This window comes from Macrosteles quadrilineatus, unplaced genomic scaffold (assembly GCF_028750875.1).
Source record: "Macrosteles quadrilineatus isolate MER2022 unplaced genomic scaffold, UCM_ALF_1.0 Scaffold_2__2_contigs__length_208266976, whole genome shotgun sequence".
Lineage (NCBI taxonomy): Eukaryota > Metazoa > Arthropoda > Insecta > Hemiptera > Cicadellidae > Macrosteles > Macrosteles quadrilineatus.
Genome location: NW_026542595.1, coordinates 178,096,608 through 178,117,976, shown reverse-complemented (window position 1 = coordinate 178,117,976; position 21,369 = coordinate 178,096,608). Strand labels below are relative to the sequence as shown.

General features: G+C 37.4%; 1 protein-coding gene across 1 annotated transcript; it reads left to right on the top strand.

Moving 5' to 3' along the window:
* Positions 1 to 570: 570 nt before the first annotated feature.
* LOC128987513 (uncharacterized) lies at positions 571 to 20,338 on the top strand. Its single transcript, XM_054408393.1, has 10 exons — positions 571 to 774; positions 5,097 to 6,557; positions 7,892 to 8,057; positions 8,882 to 8,983; positions 11,434 to 11,546; positions 12,312 to 12,399; positions 13,670 to 13,845; positions 14,201 to 14,311; positions 18,426 to 18,575; positions 19,528 to 20,338. Exons 2-10 carry the CDS (start codon positions 5,140 to 5,142, stop codon positions 19,658 to 19,660), a joined length of 2,457 nt encoding a protein of 818 aa, XP_054264368.1. The 5' UTR covers positions 571 to 774; positions 5,097 to 5,139; the 3' UTR covers positions 19,661 to 20,338.
* The last annotated feature ends 1,031 nt before the right edge of the window (positions 20,339 to 21,369 follow it).

Genomic DNA, 21,369 nt, shown 5'->3' with positions numbered 1-21,369 from the left:
CTATGATAAGAAAACTCACTGCTATACCAACCTAACAAAATCAGCGACACGCTCTTGACAGACTTCTGCCATGGCAGTGCTACCTCCAGTTATAATTTTAACTCAGTGTACATGGCATACTATAACTAACGTGAATTAACAATATATAATCTATGATACTGGTATTCTTAAAAATACGAGAACTTTTTAATAGAACAAATTCTTGTACTTACGCACACAAAATGATAGCAGTGTATATGTGTGGTGGTTTTCTCGCATAATTTCGTTAAATTTACTTATACATGCCAAACGCCAAAATCGTAAAATTTCGTGTACAGCACAAATCTTATGCACTGTATATTTCGTAATGTGTTATATATGTTAGTGTGTAGAATGTAGATAGGGATATTTTATGATGCTGCTCAATGAGTTGGCTGTATTGTTACTAGATTCTTCTTCTCACTAGCCTCCAATCTCTCTCTCTAGTCTCGACTCTAACCATTTTTTTTTGTTTTGTTTTGGGTGGTTCAGTTTCATTTCAGTTCAGTGTTCAGAATTCGGCAAACCGGCGTGGTATCAGTGGTTCTGTTATCTCTTAAATTTTAAGCTAGTGTTTAGTGCTGTTGTAGTGGTTATCTTTATCTTTACTGGATAGGCTTCATTATCTTATCGATAACGGGTTGATTTGGCATCCTTCGAATGTGAACAGAAAATTTGTTTGAGTATAGTATAGTTCTAGTTAGTTAGAAGTTGGTGTAAAACTAGCTAATCAGCATTTTCGAACTTTTGAAATTGGTAAGTAGGCCTAAGTATAGTAAACTGTCCTGTACTAACGAAAATTATATCCCGGGAAAATCTGTTTAGATTCCTAACTTATCTGTTAAAACATTTTCGTGGTTTCATTTTCAACTGACATAAGTTAAGGAGATCCCACTACTATAATAGGTAAAACCACGAATAGGTAGAATTCGTGGTAATTATTCCGTATAGGTGCCTCCAAACGAATTTTTAATTTTGATATCTTACTTTATAGTTTTTTACCTCCTGAATCCAAATATACCATTATTTTTCACAGCTGATGAATATTTCTCAAGATATCGCCGTAATAATACACAACATTACAATAAACAGGTAGGCCTAGGATGGATGACATTTACAAGTGGAATGAACTAGTGGTGGGAATCACCGAATGAAAATAACCGAATCAATCGGTTATTGATGCTGAATAGACTAATTCGGTTATTTTATCCTGGTTCGGTTAAATTAGTCTTACCGTGCGATTCGGTGATTTAGTTATTTAGTTGATTTAGTTTGTCACATAATCAGGTAACTAAAATTTATTTGGCGATTCGTTCGACTAAAAATCACCGATTGACGCTGAAAGACTAAATGCCATTCAGTTTCCCATAGGATAAAAATTAGTTGTGGTTTGTGATACTGAATAATGACTAAAATTGATTCGGTGATTCATTCAACTAAAAATAACCGATTGACGCAAAAAATAACGGCTGCACTTTACTTGACGTCCTACACTCATTCGAATGAAAATATCAATCGATATATTGATTAATCGATTGCTTCATTCGATATATCGTTTGGTTAGTTAGGTAAGGTTAACCTAACCTAACTAACCAAACGATATATCGAATGAAACAATCGAATGAAAATATCGAATCGAAAAAAACAATCGAATGAGTGTAGGACGTCAAGTAAAGTGCAGCCAAAATAACTGATTGATTATTCGGTCATGGAAACCATTCGGTTATCCCATCACTAGAATGAACTATGGGTTAAGTAAACCAACAGCTGATTGTTTTCAATCATAGTCAAGCAAATGGAAGTGACAACTTTAATTAGCTAACTCTGATTCTGCAATATGAAAATCACCTGATTAAGTTACACTTTTCACTTTCTAAGACCAATAAGTTAATAATGTATTATTGTTACCAGTATTTTATCCTTATTAATGATTCATTGATTTATATTTCACCGTTTAGAAATTACATAGTAAAATAATTGGTGCTATTCTAACATAAGTAACCTAACCTAACCGAACCTCTAGAATGTGTAAGCAAACTCCTTTTGATGTCAGAAAAGGCATGTCAGGGTGATAGGTCGTGCTTTATGTGTATTGGTGACTGCATTAAGTCCTTGAAGGTAGGTTAGATTAGGAAGGTAAAGTTTAGGTTATAAATGTATCGGCTGCACTTTACTTGACGTCCTACACTCATTCAAATGAAAATATCGATCGGTATATCGATTAATCGATTGCTTCATTTGATATATCGTTTGGTTAGTTAGGTAAGGTTAACCTAACCTAACTAACCAAACGATATATCGAATGAAACAATCGAATGAAAATATCGAATCGAAAAAACAATCGAATGAGTGTAGGACGTCAAGTAAAGTGCAGCCAATGTATCGAGTTGTTAGTTTATGTTGCCTGCAGACTGTTTTTGTAAACGCAGAGGATACGCGTCCGGTAACAGGACGTGGATTAGGCGTCCGGCAGTTAGGTACTGTCATAACCTAACCTAACCAAACTTGCTGATAATGAAAAAAATCAAATTAAGGTTCAATTCTCTTCATAACATAAAATTATAAATGCCAAAAATGCTAACAAAAGATGTACAGTTAAGAAGAAATTACATTCAAAGCAAAATCTGTGACAAGAAGTTAAAGAAACCGATGGGTTTCGAACCAGGGACCTCTTGGATATCAGTCGAACACTCTATCCACTACACCACGAACAACGCTGGCCGAACATCGTATCGTTGTGGTCATGGCTTTCCGGGACCCCACAACCCGGTGACGTCGCTACCGGACGCCTAATCCACGTCTGGTTACCGCGTAGGCCTATCCTCTGTGTTTTGTAAAATTAAAATCCTGAGAAAAACACTTCAAATTACTTTTTCAAAAATGCTTGCATTTTTTAAATAGTCATTTGAAGCGTTTTTTTCTGGATTTTAATTTTACAAAAACAGTCTGCAGGCGACATAAACTAACAACTTGATACATTATAACCTAAACTTTAACTTACCTAATCTAACCTAATTTCAAAACACTTAATGTAATGCAGTCACCAATTCACATACAGCACGCGACCCTGACATGCCTAAATAAGAACTACATGTAATTAGTCCACCAGTCCATCTCCATAATGTGATGAAATTCCTATTATAGAGAACATTAAAGTTATTTGACTACAGAATCACTTGAAATGTTATCCATCCTAGATCTTGTTTATTGTATTGTTAAGTATGTTTTTGCGGCGATATCTTGAGAAATTTTCATCAGCGGTGAAAAATAATGGTATATTTGGATTCAGGAGGTAAAAAACTATAAAGTAAGATATCCAAATTAAAAATTTGTTTGGAGGCACCTATACGGAATAAATACCGAATTGGTGGGTTAAACATACCTTTGGCCTGCTACACATAGCTTACCACTCAATGTTTGATGAACAACTAACTTAAATAGCTATTCCTCATAAATTATGTGAGAGCATTGTCTCAATGATATTGTTGACATCCTATCTAAGTTATTTGTAGGCTAAGCTGTAAGTTATGATATTTAAATATAAACCTCCTCTCAGTTTGTTTAACAAGCTAGGCTAAGTAAAATGAGTGTCTCACAGTGGGTTCTACAGCATAAAACTCCTACTAGGTATTTCTTATTATCACCCTTAATAGGCCTAACTTAACTTAGATTTGCTTCCGAGATAATAAGTTGACGTGAAATAAAATATTTTGTATTACAAATTGGTAGGCTAATAAGTTTAAGCTATCCTTTCAGTTTTGCTTGGTTAAAATAATTTAAACTTTAAACCTAGGTAAGTTAAGTTATTCAATTGAAGAAGATAAGTTAGTAGACTTATAAGTTTACCTCAGCATTCTCTGTCGGCAGCTCAATTACGGTATGCAAAAATGCAATTAAGTTACTTAATGTAAAAAAACGCATTAATAAAAAAATAAAAATTCACTTTTATTCTAAAACTGGCTAGGTAAAGTGTATGTAACTTTATAATGAGAGAATGGAACATTTAATTTGATTCATATTCAATTAAGTTAATTTAAGTTAGCCTAGTCATTATTTGAAGCTAAAGATAACTGAGAAGCCCAACAACAAGTTACTATAAAAAATTACTATAAATCTTGTCAATGTATTATTTTGTAAAATGGCGATTGCCGTAGAAATAAATAAATAAATAAACTATAACACAAATCTCAATGTAGGCCTATAATTAGGCCTAAGTAACTTATTTGACACCGCGGGGTGCGGAGCCGTGTTCAGCTGCACCTTTTGCACATGCCTAATGCTCCTTTCACACTATCCGATTTCGCTCAATCAGACAGGCAGATGATTGTGGGTCTGTTGCTTTTACACTAGCCGATTTGTAATTGGACGAGTAAAAAACATCGGACCCCCCACTCCACTAGAACAGAGTTCATTGACAGTTCTGTGGAAAGTGTTGTAACTTAAAGTTAAACCATGGATTACATGGATTGCAAATGAATCATTTTTACTTTACCGGCGTTGAAAAAGAAAAAACATGATTTTCTCCACTGGGTTTTTCCTATTAATTTGAAACGCGAGGAAGTGGGGATGTTTCATACTTTATTTCAGGGTCTTTTTCTATTTCAGGAAATGATGAACAAAAGTTTTTACTTACGATATAGGATTTTTATTACGCCTATAGATAAACATAAAACAAAAAAATTTATTTTTTGACAAATAACAACTGAAATATGCCCGTTATAGCGAAAGCTTGCAAATAGCAAGTTCACGGGGTAGGGGTAGGAGGGATAATGCACAAGTGGGAGAAGTGGGGACTTTTGAGAAAATGTAGGCCTACCTCATCATGATCTATCATCAGGGTAAATCCAGCTTTCCCCTAATTAGTTAAATTAGGGGACTTTGCACATAGAAGGTTTTAGTCTATTGACTGAGCTAACCAGAATATAGCTTCCTTGTTTGTACCCCCCCTCCCCCCTTGTTATACCTGTTTTTATATGATGACATCTTGTAACCCTTGACCAGTGAAGAACTCAAATTTAAATAGTAGGCTAATAATTGTTTGCAAATTCTTCACTTTATTTATAGACATATTGTTGTAGGTTTGAGGAATGCTTCTGAATCTGAAAGGCAGAGAACAACAAAATGAGTAGGCCTAACTCAGATCTTGATCAGCTGATTGAGCTGTTCCCAAATGTTTCAGAGGAATTCTTGAGTGGAATTTACAATGCTTACGTAGATGATGAACCTACTGTAGAACAACTAGTTGAGGTAATTTGTAGTTTTGAGTTCCCGTTGACTAAAGAAACTACTAAGGAAGATCATTTAGAAACTGGTAGTGTTGATACTGATACAACTGCTGAAGTTGTGGTTGATGTAAGTCCAAAAGTAATTTGTGCTGGAAACTCAAATGTTTGTCAACCGCTTGTTAATGAGTCAACTCAAAAGTCTTCTTTGAGTAATGGCAAATTGCTTTCAGCCATTGTTAATGGTAAAGATCTCTCGGAAAGAAATGTGATCATGTCCGAAGCAGAAAACACAGTGTTTGAGGAACCATGTAGCCCTATCCCACAAGATAAATATGAGCCAAATAATAACTCTTTTGAAAATTTTACTGAAGTTAAGGCTTCTACATCTAGATCTAGGACCTTGTTAGTAGGAGAAGTGCTTTTGGATACAATTGATTTGTCGATTGGAGATGAGGATGATTCCTCACCTGAATGTTTTATCAAATATCTCGTGAAAGAAAATGATGTTTTGAGTGAAGATGAGAATGATTCTCCTCCTGAGTGTATGATCCAATTTCTCGTGAAGGATGATGTTTTGAGTGGAGATGAGGATGATTCTCCTCCTGAGTGTTTTATTAAATATCCTTTCCTTTTGGCAGAAAATGATGTTTTGGAAGTAAATAATATTTCTACACAATCGGAGGAAGCTAAGCAACTACCTGATGTTTCCAAAGAATCAAAAGAAGTTGAACAAGCCTCAGACAGTAAAAAACTAACAAATAGTTCATCGTTTCTCAAGGCAACACCAACTCCCCGTCGTAGGAGGAATAGCAGTTCAAAATCAACTGTGTCAAACTGCTCTGCCAAGCAGGCAAGGTTGAGAAGCTGCAAAGTTAAAAATGAAGAAGAAAGGTTGCGGAGGAAACTTGTCAATCAAAACCGGCTCTTGCGTGAAAAGCTGGTGAAAAACACAACTGTTGTCGCACCTTCGCAGTTTCAAGATCCCGATAAGAAATATGCCTTACTCTGCAATATTTTTTCAGATGCCAACCCCGATTATCTGCTAAGCCAATGTAAACTATTGAAGGACCAAGATAGTATTCTTGCCTTTATTTCTAAAAATCTTGAGTTGAAAAATTATCCAAAAACACAATCTGTTGAGGAGGAACCTAAACTCGCACAACCTGTTGAGGAGGAACCGAAACTCATGGAAGAATTTCACTGCACTGTTGCACAGTTCTTGGAAGCAATTCCAGATCCATTGGTAGAGTTTTCAAGTGCTGGATACATCAGAACTGGTTATAAACAAAACGCTGAAATTTACTTGAAAGCAAGGTAAGAAAATTCACCTGTACACTATCAATTCTTTTAGTTTTGGGGGTAATTTAAATCCTCTTCTTATTATTTTGTCTGTATACCAACTACCAGTTACACTTGTTTAAGATTTTACTGTATCCATTTGGTATTTAGGCTCAACAAATCACCTTCATCCACTATTTTATTTCCTATAATTCTTGGCGAATAATTTGTACTTTCTCCCCCTATACATAAGGTGAAAGTGTTGTTTTTGTCAAAATTTTTAAGTTTGAGAGTTCAGTTGCTAACCATTTTGGGACACCCTGGTTTTAGAAGTGATTTACGTGTGTGGGTGTCTGTCTGGATGTGTACACAGCTACTGATAAAATTTGGTATGTGCCATGGTATCTCCAGGCGTTTTTTTTTTGCATTGTTTTAAAACTTTGATTTTTAATGGAGGTTTCCCAATAAAAAACAGAAAAAATCCAATTTTTTTAAAATGGCATGAATGATTTTAATTAAATTTTGGTATGCTATAATCCATAACTTGACTCTAAACAAAACAGTAAAACCCTATGGCTATGAAAATGGTCGTTAAAAAGCTATTGTAACTTGTGATTTCCCAATAGAAAAAACCCATAAAATAACAAGAAAATCAGATTCTTTTTTTAAAAACCTGCTTGAGCGATTTATGGGGTTAAAATATCCTTCGAGTTCCATGTCTGTGACAATCCTGAAACCACGTTATGGACAGGACAACTGTGTTACTAACTGGCATCATGTAAACCAAGCTTTTGAGATGTCTCCTTTCAGTTTGGCAATTCCTCCTATAGTCAAAGCACAATTTCCTTAATTTTGGTCACTACCTGAACCTCGACTGAAGTACAACAGCAACTGTGCACTGTGCAAAACATCATCAACTACGTGGAAAAGTTTCCAACCCCCATCAAAATCACTCCATCCATTATGCAGGTTGTCTAGTTCCAACCTTTTTACTTCATTTAAGTCCATTCTTGGTGACGGAATTCAGTAGGGGTTGATGACTTGGATCACAGAAATCTTATCACAGAATGCAAGTTGCACTTGACCAGAGCGTATTTGCCTCAATGTTGTTTTTTGCTACTATAACAAGACTAATTGTTGTACAGGGATGGAAACCGGTTGGAATATTAGTGAATAAACTATAAAGTAAAAAAAAAACAGCATTTGTTTCAGATTCGAGCTAGCTCGGTTGGACTTAAGCTAGTAGGACCTCGATAGGAGTCCTTAACTTGCGTACAACCCTTGTACAAACACTGATTTACTGTTTGAACTACTTATTTTACATTAATTTAAATCCTATATTTTTACTTTGTCCTTCCATGAAACTTTAGGTACCAAGGAATAAGTGATAAAGATATAAAAGAAAGTCTGGAAGTGAGCGGATACAACCTGACAGAAATTTGTGCCCAGTTTGAGAGGGAAGGACATATCCCTATTCCTCAAGTTCTGGAATACACCCCACTCCACCATCCTGCCAATGTGTTCTTTCATCAGGAGGTAAGATATATTGCTAGCAAAATGTTCTCAAAGAATGAATACCTCTAGATTTATCAATAGCAGCCCTTGAAATAAAACTAGTAAAATGGCAATCCAAAAATTATTTTCTTGCATAAAATTTAAAATTTACTCTTGTCTAAAACATAAAAAAATACATTTCAACATCTCTAATTTAATGTTATTTTTTGCATAACTATTAGTAAGCAAAGAAATGTGGATCATTTGCATTTGGGTAAGTTTTGAAAATATAGCTACAGTGTACCTCTAATATTTTGTTCTATGTATACTATGTAAGGAAATGTCTCAAATCCATTTATGTTCATTAGATAGATTGTGCAATGTTCCCTACAGTGAGTCAGGCGTTGCTCTGAATCAGAACTAAATTTGCTGATAGTTTATCTCATATAGCCTTATCATTTCCAGTTGGGTAAAGCATATTCTCGGTATATACCTAATTACCATTTCCTGCATATTTTATAATAAAAAAATTTCAAAATTAAATTTTAATAAATTTGGTATGTGTTGTTTAATTTTATTTTTTATCACTCTTTAAGTTTAATCCAATTTTGGGAAAATTAGAGTCTTCACTAAATCTATTTTGCCGATTTTCAATCATGTACAACTCAACTGAATGAGCAACAGTGAGAATAGCAACTTTATTTGCATTCACCAATTGGTATTTTGCAGAAAAGTACTTTAAAGAAATTTAATTGATTGATGAATGTTGTGTTAAAATACTTGATTGTTTCTGTAGATTATCTTTGAGGGTGAGGAGGTTTTATGAGGGTTCTGAAACGTTGTACTCTTAACACCATATTTTACAGGTGTGGTATATTGAGCACAAAAATGAGGTTCAACAATACCTTGACAGTGCCATTGAGGCTGCTAGATTCCAAGAAGAAATCAACAGACCACCTCCACCTCCTGTAAGTGCTTGTTATACAGTAGAGTCCCGCAAACTCGGCGTAATGTGGACTGGAAGGGATGCCGAGTTTGTGAAATGCCGGGTTATCAGGAACAAGGGTTTAAAATAAGAAAAATACAATTTTTTAAGCTTTTTAACCGCCTTTTTTATTTATATTTATATTACAAGTCAGTATTAAGTCATCAGATATAGTACAACAAATCCTTGGTATGAGTTGCGAATGATTTGCTTCAGCTGGCTTGAGTCCATTTTTAACACGGACTCAAAAAATCACTAATTTTCTGAGCCAGGTGATGGCTGAGTTATCCAGACTGCCGGGTTATCGAGAGCCGAGTTTGCGGGACTCTACTGTACATTTAAACATCTGATTTAAGCATCTGTTATACATTTTATGAAGTTAACATCAAATATGAAGGTAACTTGGTTTGATTCCAAGCAGGGTCTTTCCCAGGACCAGATGCCACTTTTCATTGCGCCATCACATGATGCTATCTAACAAAAAGGTCGTTAGACAAGACCAGAATTTTGACCGTTCCCTTTCAAAATGTTAAAAATGCAAATTTGTATTGACAACACAAAGAATAAAAAAAAGAATTTACAGCACATAGGCCTAATTAAATTACCTTACTTTAATACCTCTACTTTTAATTTATTTTTGGGGTGAACCACCTTAGTTGATAAATATGTTTTGTTTTCTTCTAACTTCCTTTTTCACTAGGAAAAATGTGTAAAACATGAAAACGTTGTAAACCTCATGTTGTTGCCTTTTTAGCGAATTTCCCTATAGGGAAGTAGCTATTACCGTAGGTGGCACGGTAAGACCTAGACCCGGGACCGATTTACTTTTTCATTTTGATGTCCCCAGAAGCCAAAAACAACATTCGTTCAAATTTTTATATATGTATATATATATATATATATATATATATATATAGATTTATATACTGGGTGGCGCATAAAGAACGCATGGATTTGAATTGAGTGGTAAGAGCAATAAAAGCGTCCGTGGAGGGACTGGGCCTGGTTGTTTTGTAGGTTAGGGCGTCCAGTTTTAGTAGTAATGGTGCAATCAACCTGACGCATCACGTTTTTGCTGTAGAACATTTATTTAAAAATAATGAATCTGATATTACTATTCAATGGCTTCTCCGTGCATAGTTCAATGGTTCAAAACAAAACCCGATCGCAACACAATACTTTGTTGGATAGCTCCTTTTCGCACAACTGAATCAGTTATGAAGCAGAAGTGGTTTGGTTGTCCTTGCACGGCGCGAACTCCACAAAATGTCGACAGAGTAAGGGCGTCTGTTACACTAGGCGATGCGCTCCAACTGTGTGCTTGTCTTGACGCTCGTTGCAGGGCAACCTGAAAGACGAGTTAAAATTTCATCCTTACAAAATTATGATCGAACAGAAGATTTATGAACGTGATTACGAAAATGGAAACTGTCTTGAGAGAATGGTTGATGTTCTTGCCACTGATGGCGTTTTGTGTGTGATGTTAATGATGGAGCGCAGTTTCATTTGGATAGTTATGTCAATAAGCAAAACTGGCACTATTTGGCAGCAGAAGACCTAAAAGAATTGCATCAAAAACCACTGCACGATTTGAAACTTAACGTTTGGTGTAACTTTCGTTATTTTTGGGCCTTACCGTACTTTTTTCAGGACTCGCGGAACATTGAACTTTGTGCAGAAAAGCCGTTGAACAGATTTAATTACTTTTGAATAAATGTTCTACCGCAAAAATCCGATGTACCACGGACCACTGCACCATTGCTACTAAAACTGGACACCCTAACCTACAAAACAACCAGGCCCAGTCCCTCCACCACGCTCCTATTGCTCTCACCACTCAACTCAAATCCATGCGTTCTTTATGCGCCACCCAGTATATATATACGTCCGTGAACGCGATAACTTAAGTAATTTTTGTCCGATTTTTAAAAATTGGTTTTTCTCACTTTTGACCCTCAAAACACAAAATTTCCCAATTTCTCTTTAGTCCTTTTTAAAGAGCCTAAAAAAAACAAATAATTTAGTATATAAAAGTATTTTTGTTCGGTTATTAGTAACGGAGAAAATTTAAAAAATTCCCATGTTATTCTTATGGAGAATGTCAAATGTTGTAGTTTGCTTGTTTATGGATATATTTTGATCAAACTTGGCAAATTTATTTATTTTGGTCTAAGCTATCAATATTTTACTCAAAAACACACTTTATTAGTTTCCTTGTAGCAGCAAACCTAGGTACTTGTTAAACCTAATGTTATTAAAATATATTTAACTGAAAATCTATTCAGACAAATGGAAATTTGCTTAGTCGGCAGGTTTGCTGCGGCGGGGGTATTTAAGTAGGTAAGTGAATGTTGAGTGGTCGAATAAACTAAAAGAAGAAATGAGTTTATTTTTCTGAAAGCATGGTTGTAACAACTTATTTACAATTTTTAGGTTGATGAAGTGTTTGAATGTGAAGTTTGTGCAGAAGAAATAGTGGAGTACATCAATCTAGGAACATGCGAAGGGCCTGTTGGTCACCTGTTTTGTGTTGATTGCATTAAAAGGTACACATCATTTAGGTAATTTATTAATTACATTAAAAGCTACATCATTTAGGTAATTATATTACTTCTTACTTTCTACTTTGTTAACTGATTTTTCTTATTTGTTCTTTCTGACTCGGTGGCTCACTCAGATTGTGAATTAATTTAGTTTGCTCTTTTTTTAATGAGAAAGACAGATATCTAGAAATTAATTGGATATAGAGTGGTCTCATTTTAAATTGTTACAGGAGGTTTTAAAGAATACAGGCAAAACTGGAGAGTTTTCAAAATATACATATCATAGACTGTTTCAAGCATTTTATTCACTTTGTTTTGCCTCTTCTGTCTAGTCTAGTAGCTAGTAGTATTTGATATGCTCAATAATCCTTATAGTTCCTGTAGACACCTAGTTTTTTTCAAATATTTTTGTAATTTTTCGGTTTAGTATTGTGGACTAAAAACTAACTAGACAATGTTTTTTTTTCCTTTTTTTTTGAGGTTGGCGGCCTCTTTTGACCTTGCATTTGTCTGTCCACATAGACTACAGATCTGTGCATGAAGCGTATCCAGCAAAGCAAGGGGTGAGCCGGTACAGTATAAAGGTGAACTGTACTGATAAAATGTTACCTGCAGTGACCAGGATCCGAACCCTTGACATCGCTGCCTTGGGCCCGAAGTCCGTGACGCTACCAACTGAGCCACCGACTCACTAAATATCAGTTTATACATAACCAAATGTCTCAACTGAACAAGATGTCGACTTAGTAGCCTACTCCTCTGTTGCAGAAGTGCCGAGATTAAAATTGGTGAAGGAGAGACGAGCTTCCCTTGCCTAATGAACTGTGGAGCTGTCATTCCTTTGCGAACTGTTCAGGTTTGATTCTTAAAAACTCAAACTTAAAGATCTCTTTTGTTCTAAAGTCATTGAATATCAATGAGTCAAAGTTGGCGTCTACAGCTCATCAGTTGTTACAGCCATTTTGGCACTGCAGTAAGGTTTACCAATCTACTAAAGTCTACTAAAGTGAACCAAGTTGTTCACGGACACACATATATAAATGACATTTTGAACAGATTGTGATTTTTCCCTCTATGGATATCAAAATGAAAAATTAAATGGCGCCTAGCTCTTACCACAAGGCCATAGAGGCCTACGGTAATAGCTACTTCCCTATAGGGAAATTGTCTAAAACACATTACACTCACAAATATTACAAAGCAATGAAGCATTACAGGTTTGTCACACACAGACTGGTTGACATTGTTGTGGATTGAGTCAATAATTGTAGAATAGTGACTGGTATTTATACTGCAAGCGCATCATTTCAAGAGTTTGGTTCAGTTTGTGATTGCATCATGATGTCTATGTATGTTATATCTTGACTAGGGGTGGGCGCTATTTAACACGTTCACTGCGGGCGTATCCGATCGGATACGGGCCGAGCGCTGTTCAGGTGCTGCCGTAACCGATCGGATACGCACGGCAATGCCTTTCGTATATCTTAGTTTTTGCTCTAGCGTCGGTCGAAGGTGGACCTATACCACGTTAGCGTGTAGTGGGGGACTTGCTTTTTGTTGTGTTGTAGGTTGGTAGTAAAATTTCCCCATAAAATCCCCGTCTGGCAAACTTAAAAATCATCTTGTTGTCCCGTCTTTCTCCCTCCAATTGGCAATACAATGGGACCGGCTACGTTCCTAGCAGTGCTGCTATCTGTGAGTGTTTAGCAAACTACGTCGACTCTCGTTATAAAGCAGGACATCACCGCTCGTTATTTGCTATTCGTCATACCGAAATATGAGAGCCAATCACCCGGCAATCGGGTTTGTTCGACGCTGCGGGCTGCGCCGCACTGAGGCTACGCCTGCCATTTGATGGCCCGCAGCGAACGTGTTAATGTAGTTTGACAAATAGTAATGAAGTGTCACCTACTTCCTTGGCAATAGAATGCTGAGAATGTCCTATTATATTTGTTACGTTGTCTAAACTGATTGAACGAGTGAGACAATTAACGCTGATGTCTCTTCCTGAATGGCTGAAACGTACTGAACGAGGAAGGAATAGGTGATCGGTATTATTTGACCTATTACAGAAGAGCTTAGAAACTTTACAACTGTTATTGCAAAGTAACGGTATTCCCTAACAGGAGCTGCTGCCCAGTCACATGGTTGAGAAGCTGATGGATCGTATACAGGAGGAGGAGATACGCAGGGCCAACATTGCAGGCGTAGAGACCTGTCCTTTCTGTCCTTACGCTTACGGCCCTGGCGAGGAAACACTGTTTATCTGTCAGAACCCTACCTGCATGAAGCTGTCTTGCAGGTTAGCCGTCACTTTAATATAAACGTTAACAAAGATTGTGGATTTGTTCCATATTTTGTTTACCGTTGTCAATAGCCTATTCTTGGTAAAAGGATCTGTCAGAATAGGTTTGATTTTTGGAAGAGCAGGTTTGCCTGTACAGTGGATGAGTCTTCTTAATAGGTTATACATTATTTATATACACAAAATTGAAATATTTCATGGTTACTTCATAAACATACCTAAAAAAACAGACTTGTTTCATTCTGATTCAAACAGTCCAGATGAATGCCTGCTAATTATTCAATGTGTAAAGGTGGTTTCTTGCAATGTAAATGTTGTATTAACTAGACTAAAAAACTTGTATTGTTTGTAGAATTTGCCGCAAAGAAGATCATTCTCCCGATATGTGTGAAATATTCAAAGAAGAGGATGAAGAGAGAGCTCGGCTTATTATTGAAAACCGTATGACTGAGGCTTTAATGAGGTTTGCTAATTATAATAACTATGAAAATATATTTTATTGTGTGTGGATGTAAATTTAAAATAACATAGATTTACCAACCAAATTTTGTTAGAAAGAAATATTATTCCTTTTATTTTATACAATATTGTTTAAAAATTTACATATACTCAAATTACTGTGTGTGTAGTAATTTACTAACATACGCCCGTCATTCATTCTTGCTGAACTATTTTTAAAATTCCCCAAACCTACTGACAAACTTTTATTTGGTCCTTGAGCATGCACAAATCAAATTACATAATACTACAGGCATTAACAATCACTATATGATCAACTCTTGTAAATTTAATTGGCATAGCTCAAAGTTTTTTTTCTGTTGGGAAAATATATTGATTCGAAGTAAAATTTTAGCTTGTCCAATTGAATGTCTAGCAAAACCATTCAAGCAAGCTGGAAATTGGGTGGCTAGTAAAAACATTAAAACCCGTGCAGGCAATATGGAGACTAGCATACAACTAACAAGCGTGTATGCAATTGTGAGTACATTATATAGGAGTGCCTCAAGTGATTTGCACAACTTCATTCTTTAAATCGATCCCATTTCATGCTATTCTTTTCCCTACAGGTCATCTGTTTAGAGTAGGGATGGACGGGATTGAATTTTTAGTTCGGGACGGGACGGGACGGGATTTTTATTTCCTTCCCGATTTTCGGGACGGGACGGGATTTTTTTCTATGCATAAAAAGAAAGTAGGCCTACTGTATTGCAGTTACCAAAAGAGACATACAAAATCAATTTTTACCATTTGTGGCACTGATCTATAAAAACCAAAAAATGGGTAACCTATAGAAACTTGTGACTCGCGGGTCACGGGGTGATTGTCTGTATGACTCACGGTCACGGCGCGATCGTCGTCATGACTCGCGGTCACGGCGCGATCGTCGGTATGACTTCGCGGTCACGGGGTTATCGTCGGTATGACTCCACGGTCACGGCGCGATCGTCGTCATGACTCGCGGTCACGGCACGATCGTCGGTATGACTCCACGGTCACGGCGCGATCGTCGTCATGACTCGCGGTCACGACGCGATCGTCGGTATGACTCGCGGTCACGGCGCGAGGTCAGGGCGCGATCGTCGTCATGACTCGCGGTCACGGCGCGATCGTCGTCATGACTCGCGGTCACGGCGCGATCGTTGGTATGACTTGCGGTCACGGCGCGATCGTCGGTATGACTCCGCGGCCACCGGGTTATAGTCGGTATGACTCGCGGTCACGGCATGATCGTCGGTATGACTCGCGATCACGGCTCGATCGTCAGCATGACTCCGCCATCACGGCATGATCGTCGGTAGGACTCCGCGGTCACGGTGCGATCGTCGTCATGACTCGCGGTCACGGTGCGATCGTCGTCATGACTTGCGGTCACGGCGCGATCGTCGGTATGACTCCGCGGTCACCGGGTTATCGTCGGTATGACTCGCGGTCACGGCATGATCGTCGGTATGACTCGCGATCGCGGCTCGATCGTCAGCATGACTCCGCCATCACGGCATGATCGTCAGTATGACTCCGCGGTCACGGCGCGATCGTCGGTAGGACTCTGCGGTCACGGTGCGATCGTCGTCATGACTCGCGGTCACGGTGCGATCGTCGTCATGACTTGCGGTCACGGCGCGATCGTCGGTATGACTCCGCGGTCACCGGGTTATCGTCGGTATGACTCGCGGTCACGGCATGATCGTCGGTATGACTCGCGATCACGGCTCGATCGTCAGCATGACTCCGCCATCACGGCATGATCGTCAGTATGACTCCGCGGTCACGGCGCGATCGTCGGTAGGACTCCGCAGTCACGGTGCGATCGTCGGTAGGACTCTGCGGTCACGGCGCGATCGTCGGTATGACTCGCGGTCACGGCGCGATCGTCGGTAGGACTCCTCGGTCACAGCGCGATCGTCGGTAGGACTCCGCGGTCACGGCGCGATCGTCGGTATGACTCGCGGTCACGGCGCCGACGTCGGTAGGACTCCGCGGTCACGGCGTAATCGTCGAAATGACTTCGTCTCCTGCGTTCGCGGACCTATCGCTCGCAATAACGGCGTTATCGGCACTCGCGAAGCGGAAAAATCGCCGACGATCGGACCAAATCCCGTCCCGAAAAATTCCCGAGTCAAATGTAATCCCGTCCCGATAATCGGGAATATTTTTTTCCCGAAATTTCGGGACCCGTCCATCCCTAGTTTAGAGTATTCTATCACACCACCTGCGGGCCTAATTGTAATCACAGTTATGGTGCAAGCTGATATAATCAAATGTTTACTCCACAGATGTTATATGTTATGTGTATCTGTTGTGTCGGTCTATCTATATGCAGGGGCGGATCCAGGAATTTGTTGAGGGGGGGGCGCACTTAAGAATTTAAGGAATTTATGAATGGACTTTTTCCGTATACAAATCAAAGATAACGACCGTACAGTGGTTTAAGAACAAAGAAGTAGCCTAGGCCTGCAAAAATGCAGTTAAGTTCAACTTCGGAACCAATTATTTAAACCACAGGTAAGGAAATCTGGTTTCACCAACGAAAACACGTCAAAACTAATGCTGGTTTTATAAACGAAAGTTTAGAGTAAAATCCAGGTGGCGGTGGCAGTGAACTGTCATAATACCGGGCTGTATCGGGAGCAAGTAAACATAACCTAGAAATCAGTGTTTATGAGGTAGTGAAAACAAAACTGAAGACAGCAAGCAGCAAGCTTACAGGAATACAATAGATTCTGATCAAAATAACAACAGAAAGCAAGAATAAATACCAAAACAATTAACATAAGTAAATAAAGGCAAAGCGATGTTGATAAAACATATTCGAGATTTCGAGGAACAAATTGGTTGAGTTTTGCGGTCGAGTCAAGACTCAAAATCCAACTTTTTACAGGGATGTTCAATATTCTGTTTGTTCATTAACCAGTTTGGTACATTTAAAAAGAATTACAAGAACCGAGACACAATAAAGATAACACCAAAATAATTATTTTCTATAATATAAACTTTAAACTTAAAGCCAGCTAATATTTACTTAACGAAGGATTAAAGAATTTAACCGGGCAAAATTGGGCAGTTAATTATCTAACGACGGTTTAGTCTAAACTAGCGCTAACGGCGGGTGGTGAAATCCGATTTCGTCAGTTAAGAGTTAACTGCAGTTAGAGCATGGTTTAACGGCGGTTTAAGTGTTTGGTGAAATCGGGCCTTAAGATTAACCGGAAGTTGAAGTTTGACCTCTAATCGAGCAATCAACGTCAACAACAATCGTGTATGTGTGATAGACATCTATAAAGCCAAAAGTACCCATGAACTTTTGAGAAAACTACAAGTCACACCCCCATAAACCATATACTTAAAATGTTCGTCATGACGAGGAACCTTGCGCAATATTATCCATTATTTCAAAAATTGCCCTATAAGGTCGTAATTGCTTTCCAAAGGGAACTTTCCATTTACCTAATGTTAGAAAGGCCTCAGCTGTTATTATTTGTTCGTATTACCATTACTGTATTCTGTTTTGTTTATTTTATCTTAACTGAAACAAATCAATAGTTTTATTAATACTAATGTAGTAAAACGGGGTGGAGCAGCCCGTCGTGGGTAACAGCTAGTTGGAATAAAGCTCAGAGTCTCTATTCCCAGTCACGCCGAATTCAATCCAGTTTCAATTCAGTCCAATGCGACTGGTGATGTTTCGGTCAGTACTGTAGTGATTTCAGAATTTGGTGAAATGACTTTTACGCTTCAAAATGACACTGCTTGCTCACTCAAAACTAAAACCACTGAATTCAGTTCAGTTTTCAGTTAGTTGAATACCCTTTGCAGGGCTAGGCTAAGGCTAGGTCAGTTAAAAGAGCTTAAACAAGGACGTGGACGTGGCACTTGCCTTAGTTTGATCATCACTGTTCCAACTAACGAAAATAATCAAGTTGTTTGTCAAACTCGATTATTTTTGTGAGTTACTATACACGGCAAAATGGACATCGTGGTTAAGCTATGTGGGAAAAAAGCAAATCTTTGCCCAAGGGGGGGGCGCGCGCCCCCTGGCTGGATCCGCCACTGTCTATATGATTTGTCTGTATAAACAGGACATGCCACAGCTGCAATAAAAACTTTGTCAAGTCTTCTGGATGCAACAAGATGATCTGCAATTGTGGCGCAATGATGTGTTACGTTTGCCGGCAACCTGTCAAAGACTACTCACACTTTAATGGCGAAGGAGGTGATAATTTCGATAGGTAATTATCATCAGTTTGATTACTTATCGTTACGGTACCCATTTAGGCAATAAATTATAGTAAATACAAAATACCTAGGCTATGGCCTACTCATATGCTAAATGTGCATTTTAGTATGTTTTACTTGTGATGCCTAAATATTTAACCGTTGGGAGCAGAATACGTTCTGAGTTTTAAAAACATTTATCCCACAACATGGAACATTAATACCTTAAGCCAGTACCACTATTCGGTCGTATATACAATGTGTCAGACAATGTGCCAAACTGGCTAAAGACAAAGCTCATCTTAGTGAAAAGGCTGCCCAGGTCTTCTCACTCATTCTACACTCACACTTCATTCATATGCACGTCAAAATAACGTAGGTACACATAAAGAGTCACACGTTATTAAAATGGTTATAATGAAGGACATTAATAAAAGAAATTTAATATTAATCATTCAGTTAACATTAAAAAATAAACAATGCTATTTAAATTAATAAAATACTGGTACTCTAGCCCCATCTTCAAATTCTCTAAGGGTCCTCCACTTCTTTCTTGTTCTCCTTAGACATGTGCTTCTGTCCCTTAATGTCGCACAGATGGTTTTTACCCTTATCCAGTTCATCACCTTTTATCTTTCTGCCATTGCTCTGAACAAGGTCTGGAACTCCATGCCAAGCATTCCGTCTACAGAAGTGACTAGTGGAGTGAAAGAAGAGTTTCTTGATTCAGTTAGTGTCAAGTATTTTCTTTTCTTCACTCTTACAGCATTCTCCAATATTTTTTCGGATGGGAGTTTCGTGTTTGATGGAGTATCAGTGTCAACAACATATACATTGAATAATGCCTCCATCTGAACCTCCCACACACCCCTACAAGCTTTCAGTGCTGCAGCATCCAATGGCCCTTGCTCAGAAATCAGTTGTTCTCGAACACAGTTATAATGAAGAACATGTTTTCAATTGCAGATGTCCCTTGTTTTCTCAAGATGTGGACTTGCATGTTCGACCTGTCGCAGAAACGGCTCAACAAGTGTTCAACGAGATTGCTGCCAACAACCCTCAGCTAAACTTGGACCGAACCAAACTTATCCCCAAATAGACTTAAGTTGACGCTCATAATCTAAGAATTGACAAGCTTTTTTGAACCACCTCAGATCGACTAAACTATTAAATTATTTAGGAAGATTAACCCTTCTTGGTGCAATTTGTAATGTTTATTGCCGTTTTTGACAAAGGTTTTTGCTGAATTTGAAGGGAAATTGAGTTTGTGATAATATGAAAATAACTTGCGTTTTCACTATTACAAGAACTGTGATTAAATATTATTCAAGCGTCTAGACTAAATAACTCTATACCGGTACAGTAACTCATAAGACTTGAACCACCAAAGTGCCTTGTAACTTAATGTGTTCTTTAAATATAGTACAATTTTAATTTACTAATACTGATATTTTCCTATTATTATCTGTTAGTAAGATAATTGTACGGGTTCTTAGTTACTGCTTATTACTGTTACTGCTATTGGTGCTACAGAGTTCCTATATGATGCCTAATTACTGAGGGACATTATTAGTTTTAAGTGCATTTTTGTTATTTTGCTCTAAAAGAGTTTTAGATGTAAGATGAGCTGCCAAAAGTAAATACTTTGTGATACATTGATGCTCAAGTAAGATAAAGAAAAAAGCCATTGTTATGTATTATCTATCTCTTTTATCTTTTGTGTAGATTTTCAAGAAAACTGTTTTGTTTTTTAGTTTTAAATATACTTTAACTGTTACTCCACAAATTGTAATTACATTATAGTGTTCTTATGATTGGATCCTTTTGTATTGTACTTGACTGATATTTATAAATGTTATAGTATTCCATTCCTAAATAAAAGGTTTTTTTCTAGATTAAGAAGTTTTTTTTACCTAAGGATAATTGGGTGTTGAGAAAGTTAAGGGTGTAGACCTTAACAATCTTGGAAATCTTAGTTACTTTATAAATAAATTATAAAAATAATTAGGTTGTGTGTGAAAAGATAAGAATAAACTTCCTAAAATCTGGTATGGTAGAATTTATAAATTTTTTTTCAAAAGGTTTCCTTGATTTACTTGAATTTGTTGTCTTTGTTAAACAAGTAGTCCAATCTTATAAAGAAAGCATATAAGCTAAAAAGGATTCTTAGATTTAAAAAAAATTCTTCTTGGATGACAAACAGTTCGTATATGTATTAAGTTATGCAGAGTCAATCAGTTAACTGCAGGTCTGTGCGTCACAAAAAAAGTTTTTTATGGATCCCATCTGGTGTGCCTTAAACCCTAGGAAAAAGTTAAACTGCTAAAAGAGTATGAGTGCCAAATTAACTCTCCAAGATCTACCTAATTTGCACTCATAAAACACATTTAAAGATGCTATGTGTCTATGCATTGTCATTCTATACAGGAAAATAAAACTATATGATATCAAATATATTGGTCAACAAGATTTTCAATTTAAAACAATTTGTACTTTCCAGACTTTTTTTGTTTGTTCTAAAAAACAGGACATTCCAAATTTTAATATCTACTTGTTTTGCTTGTAACTGGATAGTAAGTATGGTATAACTTAGTCATGCAAATATGCTTAGCAGTTCTAGGTTCTAGCTTACAAAGACTATATATATATTCTCATTTTTAGAGCAAAGCACTAATTGGATTTTATTCAAATGCAAGCACTTTTTAGGACGTAAGAACATTGGATATGCTGTTTTGTTGATGGTTGGTACTATCCTGATAATTAGACCAATTTGTAAATTACAAGGCAAAAATGTGGTTCAGATTCCAC